Source organism: Ambystoma mexicanum, chromosome 12 (assembly GCF_040938575.1).
Source record: "Ambystoma mexicanum isolate Mex_15411 chromosome 12, UKY_AmexF1_1, whole genome shotgun sequence".
Lineage (NCBI taxonomy): Eukaryota > Metazoa > Chordata > Amphibia > Caudata > Ambystomatidae > Ambystoma > Ambystoma mexicanum.
Genome location: NC_090936.1, coordinates 1,172,395,623 through 1,172,420,224, shown reverse-complemented (window position 1 = coordinate 1,172,420,224; position 24,602 = coordinate 1,172,395,623). Strand labels below are relative to the sequence as shown.

The 24,602-nt window shown below is 45.6% G+C and overlaps 1 protein-coding gene across 2 annotated transcripts in view; it reads left to right on the top strand.

Annotated features, from left to right (window-relative positions):
* NR2C1 (nuclear receptor subfamily 2 group C member 1) overlaps window positions 1-24,602 on the top strand; it is a 614,538-nt gene that overhangs the window by 408,796 nt on the left and 181,140 nt on the right. For both annotated transcript variants that reach the window (XM_069629809.1, XM_069629810.1), the window contains exon 10: window positions 15,982-16,144. In XM_069629809.1, the coding sequence (XP_069485910.1) occupies window positions 15,982-16,144 (163 nt within the window). The remainder of the gene's footprint in view (window positions 1-15,981; window positions 16,145-24,602) is intronic.

Genomic DNA, 24,602 nt, shown 5'->3' with positions numbered 1-24,602 from the left:
TCCTAAACACTATACCGCATAGCTCAGTTCTTGGTAACTGAGCTATGTGAGTGCCTCCATGTTGACTGAAGTCCCCAAGAAAGTAGTTCCAAGTAAAATAGTCCTAACCTAAAGGTGTTCTCCATAGTGATTATGAGCCTGGTGCCAAATGTGCCATGACTGACTCCAAGAGAGTCTCTGGTGAGATTTCAAGGCCTTTAAGGCCATAATGGAACACCGAAACCTGGCCCTCCCTGGCAAGCTGACTTGACAGTGGGGGTCAGGGGTAGGGATCATGACAGTGTTGGAGCGTCTCTGCCTCTCTGTCCTTATCTGGGCCGTCCGATACTTGCAGTCCATTTCACACATGGCATCCACTTAACCTTACCCAAGTTCGGCCTCGGCCACCTACGTGACACCTGTCTGTATGCGGGGCAGGTAGGCATTTGTGGGTCGCTTCAAATCTAGCCCAGAGAGCATTCCCAATCCAGTCGGTGCACGGCGACGACTAGCCAAGGCTACTCCACCCATATGTTGCGGGTGTTTGGCATTCATCACCTTATTCAGTGTATATTACAATATATCCTTTAGATAGCTGTACAAAATTATGTAACGCAGTTTGAGGCTTGTGGGTCTGCTTGGATCACATGCTATGCGTAGGCCGACTAGCTGCGGAGTATTAAATGTTTTGTTTTTTTAAACTCGAAAAGGAACATTAACAGGGCGTGCCAGTAATACTATCCCAAGCGCGACGTCCTCTGTACCCATGGTCAGTCATGCATCGAGGTCCCTCAAATTGTTATTTTTTCAGAAATCATAGTCTGACACATATCGCAGAGTTCCTTCTTGTGGCTGACGCCATTACTTATTAAAAAAGGTAGGCTTTCTTTCTGTCCTTTCGAGGTCTGTACACCGTAAGATCTCAGGCGACTGCTTTTGAGGTCAAGACCATCCGTCGACGACGACTCCCATCTCTATAAGCTTTGTCTACTATCTACCTAGGCCCCATCGGGCCTCGGCCCTATACAGTAGGGAGAGTGGGGGAGGTCATAATCCATCTCGTTTAGAGAATGCATATTCCCCTATACTGCCTTGTATTTCGCCAGGCTGCCATCCTTCCATACTATGGAAAGTACCCCTCTTTTAAATTCTGTCCTTCCTGTAACAGGAAGTTTCCCTGGAAGGATTCCCACAGTGTGTAGCCTCCTGTTAGGTAAAGTATGCATGCAGTACCCTCTGGGACCACTAGGCATAACTCTGACTAAAAGTATAGGAAACCCAACCTTTGGTATAAGCTTGTACTTCCGTTTTGGTAGCGTGTTGAGCAGCCAGGCTCATCTCCAGGGGGGTCAATGTGAGCTGTAGTTGAGTTGCACACAGATTCACAGTTACAAGTATTCAAATAAACTCTTACACTCAAGGTTTCTTGCATAAACAAATATTAATTTATTTATCAGTCAGTTAGAATAAGCCTTCTTCAGAAGGGAGCACTATAATAGTAACACAAATACACTTCAATACTGTATACTCTTAGTTTCTAAATCAGTAAAGACCCTTTTGGGATGGTACACAGACACAACCTACACCCACAGGTGACTTCAATAGCGAGGCTGCTGGGGACGTTAATATCTTACTGTTTGCCTTTTACCAAATTCTAAGCGTATTCAAAATGCAAAGGTTATTGGAACAAGAGACCACAAATATTCTTAAGCAGGCAAATACTTTTGGATCCCTCAAGAGTTATACAATTCAATAGGCTAAGCCAAAGTCAATGGGCAAAAGTCTTGTATAGGATGAAGCACTTCCGGTAAATAAATGGAAAAGTCTTTGCACAAGTTGTTAGGAGTCTTTGATGAAAAGAAGAAACAAATATAGGGCCACTAACTGGTTAGACTTGTGAGTTGTAGAAGTTGGAAGCACTCTACAGTAAGAGGAAAGTTCTCTCAGACTTTTTACAGTACCTTAGAAAGGAAGAAAAACATGCAGCTGATGACTTCTCTTCCTGTGCATCCCTGCTGATCTTCCTGTTCCTGGACCTCCGTCGTGGGGACAAGAGGGAGGACGTCGGGGGACTCCTGCAATGCACTGGGACGGTGAAAACTCGCAACCGGCAAACTTCACTTTCAGTGACTGTTCAGTGTTTCAGCTCATCGCGTCTACCGCAAATAGCAACACTGCTGTTCCTGGCTGTGGAGATGGACTTTCCTTGCTTCTGGGGTCCCGCACTCTGAGGGGGCTCAGGCTTCGTCAGTCCTGCTTCTTGTGGGTCCGTAGGATCTTCCAAAAGCTCTAGGCCAGCTTAAAAGAAACGCGCACAATATGGTGTTCCTCTCCCTGGCTATACGGTTTATAGCAGCAACTCTGTGGAAATTCAACCAGCTCTGAGATGGATGTCCAGGTGGCTTACTTTGGAGTTGATTGGTCCCACCAACTCAAAGGGAGAAGTCGTCCTTGCAGGGGCTTCTCTGTCGATGCAAATTTGGCGTTTCGGCACTGCAGCAGGGCTTCACCGGTCAAACCAACCGTCCAGGATTTGCAGCAGTTGGCCTCTTCAAGTTGTTCTTCGGTTCCTTCGTCCAGTGGTCGACTCTGCCTTCCAAGCCAAAAGACTCGCCTTTTCTACAGTTCTCTCCCATTCATTCCAGCCTAGCTGTCACTCACCCAGCAGGATGGCTGTCCTTGCCGGACAGTCAGCCAGCCAATCACCACAGAGTGCATTTGGGTCTCCTAGGAGACTAAGCACAGGGAGTTTCGGCCACCTCCCGCACTTCCTGCCTACCCCCAGACAATCTGGAGCCAGAGCCGGGCTTCACTCCTGAATCCCGCCAAAGGTGAAATGAACAAAGAGACCAAACCTGGTTTGGCGCACAGAGAAAATCTCTAGAAGGATCTTTCCACAAAGAAATGGCGAAAAAAGACCAGAGGGCATTTTTTCAAAGATGGCTCGTGCGGTGCTTTACCAGAGCTGCGAACGCAGCCCGCGGTAAATGCAAACCATGGCATTTCCAATGAAACCACTGCCACCAGCCGTTCAGTGAGCAAAGGGTAACATCAAAAATGTTACATGAGGATCTAGACACGGGATGCTAAGTAACCCCTCCAGCACTCTATTGTAAGATAGTGTGTGCTGGGTCTAGAAAGTTAAAATGGTAAATCAAGTAAATTTGACTTTACCGCTCTGGGAAACAGTAGTTTATCCCAGAGAAAGGTATTTAACCATTGGGGAAATCTGAAAGACTTCCCTGCGCCACTGCACTGAAGGTGCTGTGTGATGCAATGTAAAAGATGATGCCTATGGAGCTTGTCAGACTCCATAACCAAAAGAAAGACGTAGGTAAAAAATCACATTAAAAGACACAAGAGTGGGGAAAAAGGGCCTCTCTCTCCAGGTTAAAAAAACAAGTCCTCAAAATCCAGCAAAGGTGCTGAGTGTCCCTAAGGTGGAGGGAATTGGCAAATTTCAGAGAATCCTCCCCAACATCTGTCCAGGCTAGCCCAAAAGATTTGGAACTGGGCACTCAAGCACAACATGTTACTAGTTTTGCAACACATTCCAGGAGAACTGCATTCTCTAGCAGACTCACTAAGCAGAGATCCTCTACCAGAAGAGCACGAGTGGCAGCTCGGCAGAAACATTTCAGACAATATCTTTTCGCTCTGGGGCTGTCCTCTGTTAGATATGTTTGCCACAAGCCTAAACGCACAATGCCCAGACTCTGCATCCAGGTGTCCCCCAACCCGGATCGAGGGGGATCGACCTGTGGATGAGCAGGTCAGGGAAATTTGCTTGCACTTCCCCCAACACCGCTACTGAGCAGGATCGTGAACAAGATGCACCAGGAACAAATCACTCTAATCCTGGTTGCTCCTGTTTAGGCAAGACAACCTTGGTTTCCGCATCTGCGCAAACTGGTGATGTGCGATCCGATCAAACACCCATGCCCCTCTGTTACGCTCATCTGGTCTCTGCGGAGGCGTTGGGGCACGGTCGCAGCCCTCCCAGGGGTGAAACCTCTCGTCTGGCTTTTCCCTCTCCGCCTATGTGGATGGTTGTGGCGGGACAGCGCAATTCCTGCGTGAATATTAGAGTGTTGTATGTATGCAGTTTACGGCTCTGACCACCTCTTCAGATCTCTTCTCCCAAGACCTGCTTTCCCAGGGAATGCGCTAACTCTGGAGGGCTCACCTGTTTAATGATAATGGCGAGCTCTCCATCCTGCTGCTTCGGGCAGGGGAACTTGTTTAATGGACCAAGATCCTTCACTGGTCCCTTGTCGTGGTTGCCCAGGCCGGCTGCGGCTAGTCCACTTATCTTGCTGGTAAGTGTTTCGATTGTTTTCACTCGCCTGCTAGTCTTTTGACTTTCGCAATTTTATTTGTAAAGTTTGTTCTTGATCTAGTGTCCGTTCAGTGTATGTCTTTCTCTGTTCTTTCCCCATGCAGGTGATCCTGTGGTTCCAGCGGTCGCTGCAGAGGTTGAAGCAGAACCGGACATAGGTGAGTAGTTACGATGGTCTGGTAACTGGTAAGTAACCTCTAGGTGTGCGCGTGGGTTTTAAATGCAGCGCAACCCAAAATTACGTGTCGGTAGTTATTCTAACCTTGTCTTGTCGTCTTTTCAGGAATTCGGCTTTGTTGGAATAATGACCGCGGGTGCTGCTGCGTCGAGATCAAGCTCTCTGTGTTGTCAGGAAGATGGACTGCTGCCGTGTAGATGAGCGCCGGAGTCCAGGTAAGCAGCAGTTGCAGCACAGGATTCAATCAGGCAAGTCTGCTGCTGGTCCTGACGGCGGTGAGCGTCTTGTTGCACGGAGGTCCAATGTACCGCGAAGCACCAGTCTGAAGGATGGGGCTGCTTATAGCTGAGTCTCAGAAGCCACGCCCACTAGCTTCAGTCTGTTTGCCACACCCTGCCACTCCCCGAGTCAGCATGCGGAGACCTAGCCAAGGGAGGAAGTGCACGTTCTGGAATAAAGCACCACCTGGAAAGTTCTTGTGAAATAAAAGCACTCCTGCACTGAAATAAAGTGTTCCTGCTCACTTCTTTATATGATCCTGGCGCCAAATGCGCCAGGACTGAGTCCAGCCAGGGCCCCTGTGTTTGAGTCCCAAGGTAACAGGAGTGGGGACAAGTGACCCATTGCCCCCATCACTAGATGGTGTGGTTTGTGTGTGCTGGGGCCTGTGGCCATGAGCCCTTCAACATGCTGACCCAACATGGGGGGACAACAATTCATCCACAACCTCAATCTATGAACTTGGCAGCTTGGCTCCTGAAGTAAGTTTGGTCATTTTTAAAACAACCTCAAAGGTGCATGGAAATCCTAAAAGAGGCGCATAACACAAACACCAGACACTGTTACTTTCCCAAATGGAAAAGATTTGTAATATGGTGCCAGTCCAAAAATGTAAACCCTATCGAATGTACTCCATCTCACATTCATTACATGCTCCACTTACTAGACTCTGGCCTAGTATTCAAGTCCATCAAAGTTCACCTAGAGGCTCTATCCGCATACACCACTTCTCAAAGCAAGGTGTCCTGATGGAAAGTCCCTGTCATTAAGGCATTCATGGAAGGAGTAAAAAGGCCTTACCCCTAACCCCCCCATTTCAAACCCACCTCCAGGGTGAGATCTAAATGTGGTACTCGCAAACCTCATAGGTCCCCCCCCCCTTTGAGCCTATGCACAAATCCAGCCTTAAACACCTAACTTATAAAACCTCTTTTCTGGTGGCCATTACCTACATAGGAGTCGTTGGTGAACTACAAGTTTTGTTAGTGCAAGACCCTTTCTTTGTGATCCACAAAGACAAGTTGGTACTAAGGACACACCCTAGGTTTTCACCTAAGTTAATATCCAAGTTCCATGTCAAGCAGTCCATTGAATTACCCGCTTTCTTTCAAAACTCTTCAAGCTCAGCTGAGAAAAACCTCCATACACTAGATGTAAGGGCAGTTCTTTACTATGTAAACAAAACAAAACCGCTACGAAAAACAGACACTGTTTGTCTCCATGGCACATGGCAGGGAATGTGATCAAGTTTCAAAGAAACTCCATCTCCAGATGGATTGTGAAATGCATACTGCTCTGCTCCTCTCTATTATCAAAACTCCTTTACATCAAGATCTTACTCTACCAGGGGTACTGGAGCATTTTTGGCCTTTATTGCAAACGTCCTGCTGGACGCCATTTGCAAAGCAGCTACTGGAGCTCTGTACACACTTTTACTCTGCACTACTGCATTGACTCACATTCTAAAGCAGATTCACAGGTGGGACAAGCAGTGCTAAAACATCTATTTGGTGCTGTACTTTCTCACAACCCACCACCTTCTCCAGACACTGCTCGCTAATCTATGCATAGCATGTGATCTAAGCAGATCCACAAGCCTCGGAAGGGATACATTACTCACCGTAATCGTATTTCTTATGCGATCTGCTTAGATCCACATGTGCCCACCCTTGCTCCCGTGTGGAGTAGAAGGTGCATGGATGTGTTCTCGCTTTATTTACTATGATCTGCTTGATTACATCTGTACTCGCGCTACACTTCATGCTACCTCATGTCAGAAACAAAACAATCTAAGGTACCTCTACGCGTGGAGGACCATGGGTACAGTGGACATCACACTAGGGATAGTATTACTGGCAACCCCTGTCAACGTCCCTTTTAGAGTTTTGAAAACAATAAATGTAATACTCTGTGGCTACCACTAGATGTTGGCCTATGCATAGCATGTGAATCTAAGCAGATACAAACATCCGAAATAAGATTACGGTGAGCAATATATCCCATATTACAGGCGAGTAGCTTTTTAGGATAGTCATAAAGGACGGTCACACGAAAAAATTCAAGAAACTGTTAAGGATTATAATTTGCAGAGTATGATATATAGGTTGCCAGTCAAAGGATCGAATCTAAAGGGTCGACAGGTCAAAGGATCGAATTTTTTTTTCTTCACATGTTTTTTTTTTGGGACGGGGGGTCCCCTCCCAACCCCCCCCCTTTTTTTTTTTTTGCTAAAAAACACTTTTTTCCCCTAAACGAAAACCTAAAAAAATATATATAATTTAAAAAAGTAATTCGACCCTTTGGTGTCGATCCTTTGACCTGTCGACCCTTTAGATTCGATCCTTTGACTAGACACCTGATATGTATTATTTTTTTAGACCTTAGTAAACACATAGCGTTAGTCAAGAGGATAATTCCAAAAGAAAGCCTGTGGTTTTATGAAAAAGGAGGTGTCAAACTGCAGGTATTGGGCATAATTGAGGTTGTGCTCTGATGGTGCCCAATGTTATCCAAAGCGACTGCATGGTGGCAAACCTCTGTTTAAGCAGTAAGCCCCGAGCTGAGGGGGGCATTACCGAGTCAGGGAATGCCACAGAGTCCATAGCTTAACGAAGGCCCCGGTGCATTACCTGACTCGGTAATGCCCCTCCCGGCTCAGGTCTTATTGCTATTAGTATCCGGGTGTAATTCCCGGGCTACTAATAATTCGGCCTTTGGCAGCTCAGCAACCCAGCTAACCGTCTGCAATTATCCCTTTACATCGCATTCGAAAGCTGACGTTTCTGACAAAAGGATGGAATGGTGCCATTCGCAAAGGCGCTGCATACCTACGGCAGCCATGTTGGGAGAATGCTACGTACCTTATAGTCCTGTTCAATGTATATACAAAAAAAGAAACAAAAAAGGAGCAAGAGAATACTACAATCTCCACTTATATTATTTTTGAAAGCACTGTCATACTACTCGGCATCGTGGCGAGCTACTTCTTCCTCTGCGTTTCTTAGATGCTGCATCTCAATGGTGAGAAGCAATCGGTACAGGGACAGGAGAATGAAGGTCCTGCCAATACTGAGTCAGGCACTACCATGGACAAATTGTGCTTGCAAGTGGCTTATTGCATAAATGGATTGCAGAGGTCCAAAGAAAGAAATGGCGTCGCACAGAAAGGGAAAGAACGTTGCGGGCAGCGGCGCGTGACACCACAGGTAAGGGATTCTTGGGCTAGTAACGCCCACTTTGCGTCCAATCGCGTGCACGGTTACATTCAACTTACTAGCATGCGGGGTACAAATATTGGAGAAGAGCTGTTCCAACCATGAAGATATAGGTTTTACAGGCAGTAGATGGTGCTATGTCCTTGGCCAGTGCTTCTGGAGCCAAGTGGGATGAACCAGATGGTATGAATCAATGCAGCTACTACCAAAGGTACAAAGATTACCTTTTGAGGGCTGGTTGCAAATCCACCCTTAAGGCAGACCAATTGCTACCATAGAAACATTTGGTGGTAACCCAATCGACATTACATTTCAATCGCATTGAGCTTTCTTGCAGGCAAACACTGAGGCTGTAAATTCATAGTTGAATCCCAGACAGACATCCATCCATCCATCCATACATATATCAGGCCACATCTGGGCATGGCGCCTCTCAATCCGACCTCTCAAGAAGGCTATTCCCATATATGGCAGTTGGGAAGGATTGTACTTTTATCAACTTCCCCTCCATAGATCTACAGACTCCCCATACTTTTGCTTTTGTTTTTTAACCTGTCCTGACATTTTACAGGTGAGGAACCAGGAATGAGACACAGAAGACTCATGATGATTGCTATAAACATTTATTGAAATAATAAAGGGGTTGCAAAATTCCTCACTTTCCCTAATCTGGCAGATATTTCCCTACCTAAACTAAAACAAAATGAAAGGCCTGTCCCGTGTCAAGATGTCCAAAGCAAACATTTCCTGTCAAAAATCCTATCCTAGCCCTCTCATTCTAAAAGTAACTCTTAAGGTGTAAAGGGTATTGTCTTTGGCTTGAAAAGTACACACACGTTCAAGTTCAACAAAAAGGTATAAATCCAACAAATGTTCCAAATGGATAATGTTCACAGTTCCAGGGAATGACTCCCTTCCCCCCAGGTTTCACTCCAGCAAAACAAAAGTTCCAAAGAATAACCAGGTTTTTTGTAGACCAAGAGGATACCCCCCTCCTCTTGGTGTTGCAACTCACTCCAGGGAAAATTACTCCCTTCCCCAGGTCTTTTCCACAGTCCATGCATTTCAAAATCGTAAGGGCATGAATCTTCCTCTGGAGTCTCTGGACTCTCGGAACACCTGGCATACTCTCCTGCCAGGTTTTTCAATGTCTGCTTCAGTTTCTCCTACATTCTGGTATACTCCTGTGCCAGGACAATATCTCGAAGGTTATGATTTTTCCTTGAGATAGTATACTCCAACAATTAGTTCTGGGTGGAGGTCCCAAACTCAGAAGACGCCTAGTATGTTCTCCTGCCAGGTCTTAATTACACTGTCCACTCTTGCTGTCGTCCTGGGTATGAGTTTTCCTTCAGAATTCCTTTCACCATGTGATTAGGGGTCTGGGTCCTTGACTCACACAACACTTGGGTTTTCCAAATTTCACTTTTGTCCACTTGGTTTTCACAATTTCCCAGCTCCCTTGATCACTGCCTCGGTATCCCCTTTTTGCTTTCTCGGTCTCACCATTATTAAGAGGCGGCTTCGGTGTCCTTCACGCCTCTCTCTGCATTGGTCAGGCTTTGGTAAGTGTCGGCATCCCCAACACTCGCTGATCCTCTTCCTGCCTGGGGTATTGAAGGGGTGTTCCTAAAAGGGAATGGGGGGAATACCTTGTCTCATCCAACAATGTCACTTCACCCATTCCCCCCCCCCCCCCACACCCCCCCCCCCCCCGAGTGTCGCCTCCCCCATGTGGTCCTCCCTCAAATAGCCACCGTCAGGGTCCTGCCCAGGTAGCGGCTCCCGTCCCCAGGCCACATGAGAGGCTACCTCTGGAAAAGGAGTGATGAGACAATCTGCTTCATCAGACAGGGAAGTAAAGCCTTCAGCTTCACTCGCCTGGCATTTTGTTAATTTTGTATGGGGAAATTGATTAGTCCTTTGGACTATCAGTACAGGGAAACTAGGTTTCCCTTTTGTCTCCTTACCTTTTTTGGTAACTTTTTATCATTGCACACAGCATCTTACATTGCAGTGCTATGGGGATACTTTAAAATCGCCCTAGTCTTTTACACTTGGGAGTTTTGGTTACTTAAATATGTGCCTAAAGACAAGCTGGTGGCAGCAATTATATTTTTACAATTTTTGTTTTATTTCTAGTGTGCACATCCGTGATTACTGTGTATGGCTACTAAATGTGGATAGTGCCCTAAAATGGCTGATAGCTTTTTATTTTTTCTTTGACCATATTGGAGTTTGGTGGTGGTCCTGCCTTGCGTGCTCAGAATATCCCATGTAAGGTCATGCACGTGCCTGGGGAAAGCTGCTGCTTTCTCAGGCTAGTGGTCTGTCTGACCCTACTCTACATCCATGGTGCCTGAAAGTCTGAGGGTGGGACATGAGTGAAACCCACAGTGGTGTGCCCGATTGACCACTGCTGGCCGTTTTAATGGTGCAGATCCTTAGCACTGGTGGGATTCGACTTGTTTTTAGGCTATGTTTTGGATAAGAGAACTCATGCAGCCGTTACTTCAGCTCAGCATTGAGCCAAGTATCCTGTGCAGAATAAGTGACTGAAGATCCAAAGAAAACTCCAGAAGAGGCCCAGCATCCCTTACAGCTTCATGCCTGGTGAAGTCCTGTTGGAATACCTGACCTCTGGGAAGGCCCTGAGCAGTGCTTGAACGCCTGGACTGGTGGGACTAACCAGTCTCTACGTGTTCTCGAGGATCCAACTGTCCTGAGCCTTCAGAAGTGTTCTTGGACCACCGTGTGGACGGACAAGCTCATCAGTGGTCTATCTCGCAAGAAGTCACTGTGCTGCGTTCGTCACCAGAACTTCAGTAGTTGCCAGCTTGTGCTGCAATTCAGCCTCCTAGCTTCAAGGGATCCTACTCGGTCTTCAACTGCAACTGGAAGGACTCCTGCCATCACTGAAACTCACCTTTCCCGGTCTTGTGAAGTGTCCTGAAGAAGTCTGCATTGGTGTTTCCTGCATTTCGCGGTCAAAGGGTTGCACTCTGCTCCTGGACCCGACTGGGAGAATCCTTACACCCGCAGCTCTTGGGCACCTCTCACTGGAACAAACTGTAGGAAAACCTACCCCCAGTCGACCCATGTAGTCGTCTGGGAAAATCTGAGGTGGTGGGGAGAGGTCATTGAAGGGCAAACCCAAAGCATTTGTTCTCACCCCCCCCTGTTCTCCTTTGAATAAACCTGATGTATTCTTACATTTCACTGCTTTTTGATTTATTGATCATCGTGTCTAAAGCAGTTGTACCTGAAAGGTACTTTTACCTAATAGTAACTTTGTTGCATACCTTGTCTGGAACTGCTCTCCATTGCTACCTTGATTGGTTGTTTTTTAAGAACTTTAACAGCTGGCAAGTGCATACAAGAGGAACATACAGTTTACATTGCATACTTGGAATACTTTCTTATTGACAAGTAGTTAATACAGGTGTCTTCTACATTTAAACATTGTTATTTCTTATGTCAGACCGTTTATATTGCAGTCATATTACATATATTCTGTGGCTTTAAGTATCACTTGCATTCTCAACATGAGTTCGGTATGGGGCCATTTCAGTATACCATTGTCTCAGTGTTGGTGCCTCTTTTGCTTTCCATCTTAATAATATACATTTTTATGCTACAATGCAGCCTATGTTGAAAAGTCTACGTATCTTGGTTTCTGCCATTCCTATGTCCCCCAGGAGATATTTCAATAGCAGAGGCGTTGGGGGTATACCAATCATTTTGTGTAGTATTCGTGCAATATGGTGCCAATATTTGGCAATCGGGGGGCAACTCCAAAGCATGTGCATAGTATCTGCGTTGTCAGATTTGCACTTCAGGCAGAGCTGTATGTTTTGCAGGTGGAATCTTGTGATGGGCTTGGGGGTGAAATGTAGTCTGTTTAGTACTTTATACTGTAGCCTCAAACGTGTGTTGAGTGAGACTGCTTTAGTCAGGCTACACATCTTCTGCCATTTCCGTTCATCGATTGCTGACCCTGTGTCGCCTTCCAATTTTTCTCTGTGTAGTAGGTAGGGGTATACACTGCTGCATCTTAGAATATCGTGTCGCTAGCAATTTCCTCTTATCTTGTTGTATCATCATTTCTATAAATTCATTGGATTCGGGCTCAAACGGATATGTTGACCATTTTCTTTTTACAGCTGTTCTCATGCAGTAGTATTGTAATATTCTCACCGAGTTGTTACCTAGTTTGTTTTTAAATTTGTTCAGTGTGATGAACCTGCCCCCAGGAAAAAGATCTCCCAATTTCATTGACCTCAGGGTACCACGAGTTTTGGATATCTGCTTCCATAGTGGGTGGGAGGTCCGGGGTGTGCCACAGCGAATACTTTTGCCATGTGGGTCAGTGCTTTATAGTCTAACCCTTATACGCTTCCACGCATCGAGGGTGGTGCGCAATGGGTCGAAGTGGCAGGGGTCTCCCTCGTATTTGTATATTAGTGTAGTCTTTGTCATTCAGTGCTGCAGACTGTTTCTCAATGTCAAAATGGGCATGTTTGCTGTCTGGATCGTACCAGAAGCCTGCGTACTGGGATTGAGCTGACAAGTAGTATAATTCATAATTGGGGGCTGGCAGCACCCCTTCTGCTATATGGTTCAGTGAGAGATTCCCATTTCGCCCGGGCAGTCTTCCCACCCCATTGAAACCCCACTGATAGCTTCTGGAGCGTATTCAAGAACTGTCGTCCTGGCCAGATTGGTATAGTATTGAAGAAATATAGGAGTTTTGGAGCGACTTATCATTTTCAGAACAGCTATCCGGCCTAGCATTGACAGCGGAAATTGTCCCCATAGGTTAAGCTTGTTCTCAAGCATACTAAGATAGTCAGCATGGTTATTGTCGTATAAATATTTGACTGCGCAACCCTAACACCCAGGTACTTCACAGTATCCTCGGCCCCTTTCATGCCATATAGTTTAGGTTTGACGCTTTTGTCATTGAGTGGGAACAATTCAGATTTCAATGTGTTGATCTTATATCCTGAATGTATAATAAACTTTACTTCCACAAGTATCGGCTCTGGTAATTTCGGGGGTTAGATATATTAAGGTGTCATCTGCGTATAATGAGATCTGTGGGGGTCCTCGAATGCGAATTCCCCTATGCCAATGGGATTCGCAAATTCTGCTTGCAAAGGGTTATATTGTTATAGCAAAGGGCAGGGGGGGAGAAAGGGCATCCTTGACAGGCCCCTCTGGCTAATTTTAGCTCCCTTGAATAGTTGCCATTAGTTCCTATTTTGGCTTTATGGTTACTATAGAGCAGTTTTACAAATTTAAAGAATCCTTCCCCTACCCCCATGTGTTTGAGCCCCCCGAAGAGGAAGTTCTACGACACTGCGTCAAAAGCTTTATCAGCGTCGAGCACCATCACGGCTGCAGGCATCTCTGGGTTGATCTGTGCCATGGTGCAGAACAGCCTTCTCAAGTTCAGGGCTGTTGATCATCCCCCCCACACCCCCGGATGAATCCTGATTGATCAGGATGCACTAGTGTAGGCATGTGGCTCAGTAGTCTATTGGCCAATGTTTTTGAGAAAATGTTGGTGTCCATATTTATTAGAGTGTGGGCAGTATGAGGACATTAGTCGGTCTGCCCGGTTTTGCCAGGACTGTTATGAACGCCTCGGTAAGGGAAGGCGGCAGTGCACCGGTATTGCAGGCCCTGAGCAATTTAGGGACTAGGATATTTTTATACCCTTTGTATAGCTCGATGCTAATGGCGTCAGGGCCTGGGGCCTTAATAGAAGCCACGCAGGCTACATCTTCCGCCATTTTCTCCTCAGTTATCGGGCTGATCAATTTCCTGCTGGATTCACCATCTAATGTGTGTAATTTAGTGTTCCCCCTCACTTCCCCCTCTGTCACTGTCTTTTTTAGAGAACAATGCTTGCTAATATTACCTAAACATGTTTATCTCGTCAGGTTTGATGGTAGTTTGGTTTTGTGATCCCATTGATGTGTTGTGCTTCATGTTCCCCTCTAATTATGCCTCCTAGCAGCCGGCCAGGCCAGACGCCCTCCCCATATCACCTGGATTGTACTTTCTTCGTCATAAACCGAGTTTCTCGATCTGCCAGTTCACAGAATCTCAGTCTGTTCCTTTTGATCAGTCCTAGTAATGCTCTGTCTTGCGTTCTGCCATATTCGTTTTCTAAGTCCCTAAGGTCCTTTTCAGCTCCCCCGTCCCTCAGTTCCCTTCTAGTAGACTTCAGTAGGGCAGATGTTGATGCAATCATAACCCCGTGGAGCCACACCTTGAATGACTCCCATATTGTGGAAAACCTCGATTGGTTTTTAATTGGGAGCACTAGAAAAGTGGAACATCTACGCCTGTTTGGGGATTTATGGCATACCCTGCAGCGAGCGCTGATGTCTCGAAGGACAGTGCCCCACTGTCCTGGACTAGGAAATTGAGAAATGGGTTTGAGACCCCTCACAATTCTGCCAGGTACTTGGGTCTGTATGAGAGTATATTCTCTCCAAAAATACATAGGTAAATGGTTTGAAAAGTGTAACAAGTGTTTTATTTGTGTTGCCAACACATGTTTCAACCCTCCCCCCCACCCACCTAAATTCTGTCCACCAGGCCAGAATCTAGAAATCCATGTTAACACCATCTCACTAATCACTGCTCTCCTCCCCTGCAATCTCTTGGAACATGGGAATGTTTAATCCCACCCTTCTCTTGTTGGAAGGCCCCCAAAGGCTCCTGCCCTTCATCCACAATTTACCCTCTACACTTCTTCCCTCAGCAATTCCATTTTCATTATTTGGATCCTCTTTACTAATTATATGCCAATCTTATCCTCTCTGTCTGCCTTCGGCCAGACCTCTCCTTGAGGCTCTGGTTTTGCTTCAACTCTTCTAAAATGGAAGTAGTCTATTCCCTGCCTCGAATACCCTTAGCCTTCCTATTGACAATATCTTTTCCCTTTTCCCCAAACCTACTGGACCCTTCCTTTAAAGCTGGCAACCTTCAGGTTGCCTTGTCCATCTAAAACTACGTTTCGTCTTGTTTACCGGCATTGCTGAAAGGATTAACTGGTTATAAATCTGAAAGGTCTGCCTTCTCCTCACTTTCCACTTAATCATCTCTGCTTTGGGAGTAATTTGTCTTGACTTCTGCTCCAACATTTTCTTGCCCCATCCCTGCTCTACTCCTTTGCCTTACTGTGCTGAATTCTCAACTTTTCCATTTGCCAATTCATCACTCACTTCTCCCCACTGCCTCCATGCTGGTTAGCTCCCTATGCTTACTAGTCCCTCTACAAATGTGTCTTACTGACCTTCAACTATATGAATGGATTCATCCGCCTACCTGGCTGCTTTTATTTCCCACCACTGGCACCTTTCGCGATGTCTCTAGGCTGATTAATAAGGCATAGCTGCTGGCATGGAGCATGGCAAAGGCCGTCTCTGCATTAAAACCTGTATACAGTGAGTCATTTTCTATATGTTCTTTCTTCGCACCTGGAAAGTGATGTTCTGTCATTGGGATTGGTATATGCTGTATCCTTTTTCTCCTTCGTGCCTCTCTCCATTTCTCTGCTATTCTTGGCACCTTCAAATGGCTTGTTAAGAATACAGCACAGCAAAGCACATCACAATACAATACAAATCAAATTAAATGTAGCCAAACTTTTTGGGACCGATTTGCAATAGCAAAGGGCGTGTTGGTACGCAGTTGTTGAAAGGACGTTTCAGATTGTGGCCTGCTTTTTGACATGCTGACGTTCCTCATATCTTTTTTAACTCTATACTTAATATCCCTTTCTCCAATTAGATTTTAGATGGTCCATATTTCATAATATACACCTTTAACCTTGTGTAAATGTTATTTGAACTCACACACCTGTGTGTATGAATGCTTTAAAAATGTTTCCAGGACTGCATGCAAATTGTTTTTCACCGTGTATTTTGCTAAGCAGAGTACTTAGGCCAACTGTTTTCCTTCTCTCTTTTCAGGGCGTTTGACACGCTTGCAAAAGCCCTAAACCCTGCAGAAGTGGCAGCCTGCCAGAGCTCCGCAGAGAGCATGGAAGCCAGCGTCCACCTCTCGGGAGAACTCCATTCCAATGTTGTGGAGGTTGAGGGGCCACTTCTCAGCGATGCCCATATAGCTTTCCGGGTATTTCAACATCTTTGACTTTGATAAGAACATGTGTTTGTGTTACACATATCTGTATACTGCTATAAACCATTGTGTAAACCGTTTTTTTTGTGTGCTGAGAATGTTGGTCACTGAATGCTATCCTATGTTATTTTTACTGGTTAATCGCTTTTAGTTTTTCACATTACTGCTGTCCTTGGGATTATGTCACTGTTGGTCAGTCTTGGTGAAAATATAGCTTACACAGTGGTACCCAGTGGTGTCCACACTGTAGTCATGGCTGCGTGTTCTTGTTCAGGAACCCTGACTGTACACCGTTCTTAATAGCACAAGACTGATTGCTTTGATGCCAACCCCGTTTAAAAGTGTAATGTTGCCTCTAAGTGATGGTGGGAATGGTGTTTGTTTACATGAAATGCATGATACATTTTAAATAAAAACCTTTTCAATTAAGATAGAACTTTATTTGGCTGATTGCTGCTTTTTTTCTCTTGTTCTTGTTTTATTCAAATCTTGGCTGCAGCTTCTTCCATAGGACAGGAGCGCAAACATTAATGGCAAATAGTGGCATGTTTGTGTTGGCTTTGGTTGCTTTGCTGGTTGTAACAGCTGAAGGAGACGAACGAGGAGGAAAATGAGTACTGCCCGGGACATAATAAAATATATTTTCACCAGACATGGGCCTTACTTTTAAATACACTGTGCAGCTAATGCTGCACGTATGAACGACAACTGTTAAAGATTCAGGTCGTTCACTTTTCTTCAGAGATTGGAGAGGATTATTTATTCTTCCTACCACAGGTCAAGATCCCATGAATTCATGTAGTGCTGGTGAATGGTCATAAATTCTAGCTTTCCATTTTGCCATTACTTCATTGAAAAAAAGGGATTAAGTTACAAACATTGCATACATGCATAATAATAATGTATTATATAGCCCTACACACCCGTACGTCTCAGAGTGCTGAAATAACAGAAGACCTTATTATCCCACAGAGTGCTCCGTTTATTGACCTCGGAAGCATGAAAGGCTAAGTTGACCCTGCCGGGATTTGAATCTGCCACATCAGGCTGCACACAGATATCGGGGGCAAGCACTCGGCTCACTGCTATCTGACCGGCGAAAGGGTTCCTTCATTGATAAAACAAGATGGAGTGCATTACATGTACATACCTAAAGTGGTCTCAATATTTCATGTAATCAAACCAATTGATTTGAAGACTTAAAAGACCCAAAGCCTAATGTAGCAACATCTACATAATGCTAGGTTTCTGAGATGTGACGCAAGTGTTCTGTCATATGTAGACAAGAGTCAAGACTGAGTTTACTAAGATTGAACCATTCTTTGTGGCTTTCATACATTGATATGAAGCTAAAATGTACTACATGGTGGGAAATTAATTGCATTGTACTGGCATTCCTTTAAACTGCAAGCAGGCAAACTAACCTATTGTCCACAAAAGATTTCACATGTAAAACATCTGCAACCGTTTTTCTTTTGTTTTTGAGCAAACATTGCATTAAGGTACATACAGAGATGGAACTTGACACGTGTTCACTAGACACTTTTGTGTAGATGTACATGTAACATCACATTTCCTTAGTTGCTCAAGTACTTCATAAGAATGTAGTTCCTACCACTTCAACATGCCAGTAGCACGGACTACTGAAGGAACACAACTGATTTGAAAATCTATGCTCAACCTGTGAAATCATTTTCACCATGCAAAATGAAAATGGTAAATTGTGAACAGTTTGCGGGTTAATATAGATTGACATGCACACTTCTCGTGAGGTTAAGGCTTGCTAACAGTAAATGTACTGCTCGCATCTTCAAATAGCTTCACTATAGAGCTAAAAAGTCTGAAGATAGGATTTATCACGAAGCATTTTGGTCTCAAGGTCTCTTTCCTGCAAACTCATTCTAGACATGCCCATGGTGAGTTATTGATGTGCTGATTTGCTAACTACCGTTGCCCTTCTGACTTAGTGCATGGAATATGTCACTTGATGAAATTATCCAGGTAGCCAATTGTATGCATACTTCATTTCCAATGTCCTTGGTATAGTAGTTCAATTTCCTGAGGAACCCCATAATATTTCAAATATGATCCTCTTGTCCAAGCCAGCTGTACTTACTTGTTTTGCTTCTTAGGCACTCCATATAGGAATTACATTGCATTTTGTGATCCCAAACTGCATTGATAGCGGGGTCTCTGTGCCCAAGTTGCATTGTGTGATCTCCAAACTGCATTGATAGGCCTCTCTCACACTATACAGGTGTCTCAAACTTTGCAGGGCCTCTGTGCCCAAACTGCACTGTCTGATCTCCAAACCGCATTGATGGGCCTCTCAAATTTGATAAGCCTCTCTCCCACTATACAGGTATCTCAAATTTAGTTCACTCTCAAATCTAGCTCACTTGCAAATTTAGCTAACTCTCAAGCGAGACAGAAGCCACCAGTGAATTACGGTGGTGGGTCACTCTGACTAGGGCCTCTCGCATCACAAGGCGAAAGTCCAAGCTGCGCCCATCCAAGCCACCCTCCCCAGCCCACACAGCCTGCTCACCACAGTGAACCGCGCTCAGGGAGACCGACAGCAAAAAGCCACTGATAACACCCAACTTAACCCTTACCAACCCCCTTCCCTTCTAGGACAGTGACTGAACGAGTTGCCAACTCCAGCTGGAATACCACCTACAGACGGAGCCCAAACTAGTAGCGGACACTCCCTCACCCGCCACTACACCACAAGACCACTAGACACCCAGACCAACTAGACGTCACCAAACAAAGACTTAACTTAAACAACTCTCAAACGAACCATTCCAAGGAAGAGATGAAGAGATGAAAGAACAAACACTCCAGAACAGCAATTTAGAACAACCACCATAGACTGGACCCCCACAGACAGGAACACAAACCGAAGCAACTCTGAGAGAAGAAAGAAAATCCCTCTACCTAACTCCATACCTCGCAGCCAACTGGCCACCACCGCAATCCAACCCAACATTAGAAGCAGCAACATCAAACAAGTAGGAGGAGGATGACCAACACAAACAACAGACGACCGACGCAATAACCCCCTACATCACCAAAGCAAGAGGAACTTCCAATCAACAACCACAACTCCCTGAAGACGAACCCGATGAAAACACAAAAAACCCAAGACAGAACCTAGAAGAACTCTTCGAAGATGCTGACACCCCGAATCCCACAGCCCAAAAAGTGACTGACCAGGAAGGAAACCTAAACACTGAGCAGAACACGACCTCGACAAAGCCAAAACCAAACGCCTCCAAACTTCACTGCAATCTAATAAATGCAAGATCCATGTCAAAACACTCAACAGAGATCTTCGACCTACTCGACAACGGAATTGACATCCTGTTAATCACAGAAACATGGCTGGACGACAACTACAAAATGACACTCCAAAGCTGCCTTCCGACCGACTTCAAATGCCTACAAATAAACAGAAAAAACAAAAAAGGAGGCGGCATCGCTATAGCATTCAAAGAACACCTGAAAATAAAAACTGACGAACCACTCAACATCCTCAACTGCGAAACCATGGTAATAAACCTAACCGAGAGCCCAAAAATCAACATCACATTCATCCTGGTATACAGACCGCCGACATATGATGCAACATTCGTCGATAACTTCATAGAAGCCATCACCAACTTAGCCATCAACCATGAACACCTAATCATCCTGGGGGACTTCAACATCTGGTTTGAAGACAGCCACGCTAACTCCCAAAACTCACTAATTGAACAACTCAGCACCATGAAACTACGACAACTAGTCAAAGGAGCAACACGCTCGGCAGGACACACCCTAGACGCAATTTTCGCCAAAGAAAAACTCATCAACACGGCACCTCCGATACAAATACTGTTGAGCGACCATCTCAACATCCCATTCGTGATCACTCTGCCTACCCAAGCCTACATCCAACATCCAAAACTCACAACCACCACCAAAAGAAACTGGAAACACGTCAAAGAAAGCAACCTATTCGAACAACTGGAATTAACGAAACCTTCAATTACAGAACTGGAGCTAGCTGACCGAGACGGGAAAGCAGAAATACTGCACAAATGGATCGCGGATACAATGGACAAGATCGCCCTAGAAAAACCATTCACCCCATCAAGAAAAAGCGCATTGGCAAAATGGTTCACCCCACTATTAAACAACATGAAAAGGGAAAACAAAAAGATGGAATTGGAATGGAGGAAAGAATACAACCCAGGGAAAAAAACATTGTACCAGAAACAAATCCACGCATACAAGAAGGAAATTCAAAAGGCAAAGAGAAGACATTCCGTTGACAGAATCAACAATGCCACCAACACATAAAAAGAAATGTTTAGCATCTTTGAAGAAATGAGAAACCGACCAGGCTGCGATAACACCCCAACCCCATCAGAAAAACTATGCAACAACCTGGCAGACCACTTAAAAAAAAAAAAAAAATGGCATCCGATGTCATGATGCCCGCTCCCGGGGAGCCGGTTCAAGCCCTGCGTCCCCGAAAGTGGACATCCAGTCCCCAAGGAAAGACCCAGCAACCCCATATAGGGGCCCTTTGGACAGTGTCCTGGCGCCTGTGGCGCCAGGCTCATCAAAGACATCAGTCCTGGCGCCAGGCTCATTATGGGAGTGCTTGGGTGCACTTACCTGATGCAGACCATGCTGCAGGATCCCGGCCTCCTTGAGGCCTGAAAGGAACTACTTTACCTGTGGGACTAATTTACCATCCGGGCGTGGTCGGGGAAGGATACATACCTGATTGGAGGAAGGATACATACCTGGAACTTCTTCCAAGGCTATTTAAACCCCACCCTAACAGACACACATGCTTCGCGTTGTTCTGCCACGCCTGCCAGCATCCTGGATCACCTGCAAAGGAAGAGAAGAAGAGAACAGAAGAAGGAAAAGTCCTTACCTGCTAAATCTGCATCCCAGAGACATCTCGCTGACAATCCTGAAAAGGAAGACTTTTATTTAAAAGCTCATCGCGTCGATCGCTGCAGCGCCGCATTCCACTCACCTTTACAGGCCGCTTCCATGTTCAGCAGCGATCATCCGGATTCACAGTCACGCCCCAGCGCCTAGAGAGAAAAAGGCAAGAACAAAAGGTGGGAGAGAAGGGAATAAGGAAAGCTAAATCTCCATGTTAAGACTTACCTGTTGATTCATTCCCTCTTCATTTCGGGACCGCGCCGCATCCTGGCATTTCCGGACCCCGGCCCCTAAGGGGAAAAAAAGACATCAGCGTAAATGAGCGAATGAAAAGACATTACCAAAAAACACTCATTAAAGACTTACCTGATTTCTACAAGGATTTCACCTCTCATCTCGGGTCGGTGCCTGTTCCCCAGCATTCCGTACCCCGGCCCCTATGGGGAAAAAGACACTAGCATTAGTACATTAATGCATGGACACAAGGGGAACCTCTTATCAAAAAACTTACCTGGAAGCCAAGCAAGTCTGGTTCTCACCAATCCGAAAATCCAGTGAAGTAACTGGATACCAACGCGCCCCTGCATCAGAAGCAGGATGGAGAGCTCGTCCTTCCAGATCCTAAGGTGAGACGCTACGGGGAATCACAGAAGGGTTTCGAGGAGGGTGAGAGGGGAAAGTGGGAGGCCGATTGTATTACCCCGCAGACAGTTAATCCCCTATTTTCGCCTACAGAAGGATACTTCTGCGAGCCAGACAAGCCAGATTTGGGGGCCCGGTCCAGTCCGTCTTCCGAACCCTGTGCATCACCTTAGAAGAGGTCACAGCAGCGCGAACCAGGCCAGCGCCTACGTGGGAGTCAGGTGAGCGTTACATCCGATAAACCATACAAAAGCGACCAACCAACCACAACATACAACCCAAAGAATCTAACGCGGAACCACAGCACAAACTCCAAAGCAGAACACTACAGAAACCTTCTAAATCTATCACTATCGACAGGGACTGTACCGAAGATCTTCAAATCCGCATACATCAAGCCACTCTTGAAAAACACAAGTGGTGATGTAGATGACCTTTCCAACTACAGGCCGATCTCTAACATCCCCTAACCAGCAAAACTTATAGAAACCTACATATATAAACAAACCCAAGAACACGTAGAAAAACACCACCTGCTGGACCAAGCTCATATCGGTTTCAGACCAGCGAGAGGAACGGAAACAGCACTACTATCCATCTGGGACGACCTCAAAACTAACGCAGACTCAAACACTACCTCAGCCCTTATTCTGCTCGACCTCTCCACAGCTTTTGACACAGTTAGCCACGACACCCTGACCAAAAGACTACAAGACATAGGCATAACAGAGACAGCACTACGCTGGACCAAATCATTCCTAGCAGACAGAACAGAAAGCGTATGGATAAAACCTTTCAAATCCATTCCACAGGTTGACTGTGGAGTGCCACAAGGACCTTCACTATCTCCGCTATATTTCAGAATCTATCAGACTCCGGTCATCAGAATCTTCAAAAAATACAACATTACTTGTTACAACTGCGCAGATGACACTCAGATCATCTACAATATCAAAGACACTGATGCCGACCATCCAACCCTAACCTTTAATTGGATGGATGCCAACAACCTGAAAGCCAACCCAGGAAAGACGGAAATCATGATTGTATCCAAAGACCAAGAGAACAAAACCACCATCCCATGGCCTACGGAAATGGGAAACGCACCAACACCATCGAAGGTAGTAAGAAAATCTGGGAGTCCTAATGGACAACACCCTAACCCTGGAACCACAAATAAATGCAACAGTGAAGAAATGTTTTTTCCTCCTCCACACGGCAAGAAGAATTCTACCTTTCCTCTCCACGCACAAAACACTCACTATCGTCGCCCTAATCATGTCAAAAATCGACTATGCAAACAGCCTCTACCTTGGAATACCAGAATACCTCAGAAGAAATTGCAACAGATGCAAAATGCAGCAGCAAGACTACTCCTCAAACTATCCAGAAGAGACCACATCGCTCCAGCCCTAAAAACACTACACTGTCTTCCAGTAAAACATCGCATCACCTTCAAAAACAATGTGCATAACGCACAGGGCAATCAGTGGACAAGGAGCAGAATTCCTACAAAAGAAAATAACAGTCTATAAACCAACGAGACCCCTCCGATCAAGCAACGAAATCCGCCTGGAACTCAAACCATACCTTAAGAAAAAACTGGAAGGCACCTCCTTCTACCACTTAGCTGCAAAAACCTGGAACAACATCCAAAAAGAAATATAACACTGAAGATCACCGAAAATTCAGGAAATCACTAAAAACCTGGCTCTTCAACACCACAGACTAAATCTGGAAACCAAAACCGGAAAAAGGATGACTAAACCGGAAAGGACACGGACATCCCCGACCCGAGATGGCACGCATGGAGACTGAGTCACTACCCCAGACAATCCCACCAACACTTTCGCCTGCCCCTTAGTTACCGCCAGGTTCCACAGTGGTGTGGAATTGTCAAGATATTGGCAATCACCACACTACCTGAGAGGTTGACATTGGCAGGTGCACTGGTCACAGGAGTATGAAGGGAGGCTAATGGAAGCTATGAGAGAGCTTGTTAGAGGTGTGGGGCCAGAGGAGTAAGGAACCTTGTATGCCAGTCGGACCCAGATCAGGACAGAGCTGCATCAGGGGAGACTACGCAAGCCGAGCGCCTCAATTCAGGATAGAGACGCAAACTAACCAACCCTACTAACAATTTCCCTTTCTGCATACACCTCTCAAACTCCAAACCAAACACAACCAAAACCTACAGCCCAACAAGCCGCACAAACTTCACTACATTGCAACAACAAAACAAAAACTCACATAGTCTTGCACAACAGTTCACGACGACTACCGGCCGCAAACACCCCAGGCCCAGCCAACAGACTGAACGGGCTGAGGCCGCCAACAGCACATCACTGCTCTCTTGCACTTTTCCTGCTTCCTCCCACTAACTCAACCTCCCCTCCTCTTTCAGAGCCGCCAGAGCAACAGGGGACCACTCCGGTGGTGATAGTGCGCGGTATAAATGTCCTTTAACATTAACATATAGACTGATTTTGAGTCGGGTGGTTGGTTCTGGCTGGGGCCAAATATGCAGTAGAAAACGAGTGTAGTGATGGGAAAACAAGCGTAGTGACGGAGCAAACCAACCAGTGGAGGATCTGGGGTGGGGCGTTTCTATTGCCTAGGATCTTTTTAAATAATGGGTTAAAATGGTGCATTTTACAGCATACTTAGAAGCCACCCATTCTACAATTTGTTTTGTAGTGTTAGACCTGAAGAAATATCTATTAGATGCCAAGTCACCAATACAGCGCAGGAGTATTTTCCAACACACTTTCATGAAGCATTTGACCACTAAATGCCAGTGTTGTTCCAGTGTAAACATTCCCATGTTGATTTTGCCCAATGCAGGTCCACCTTATAT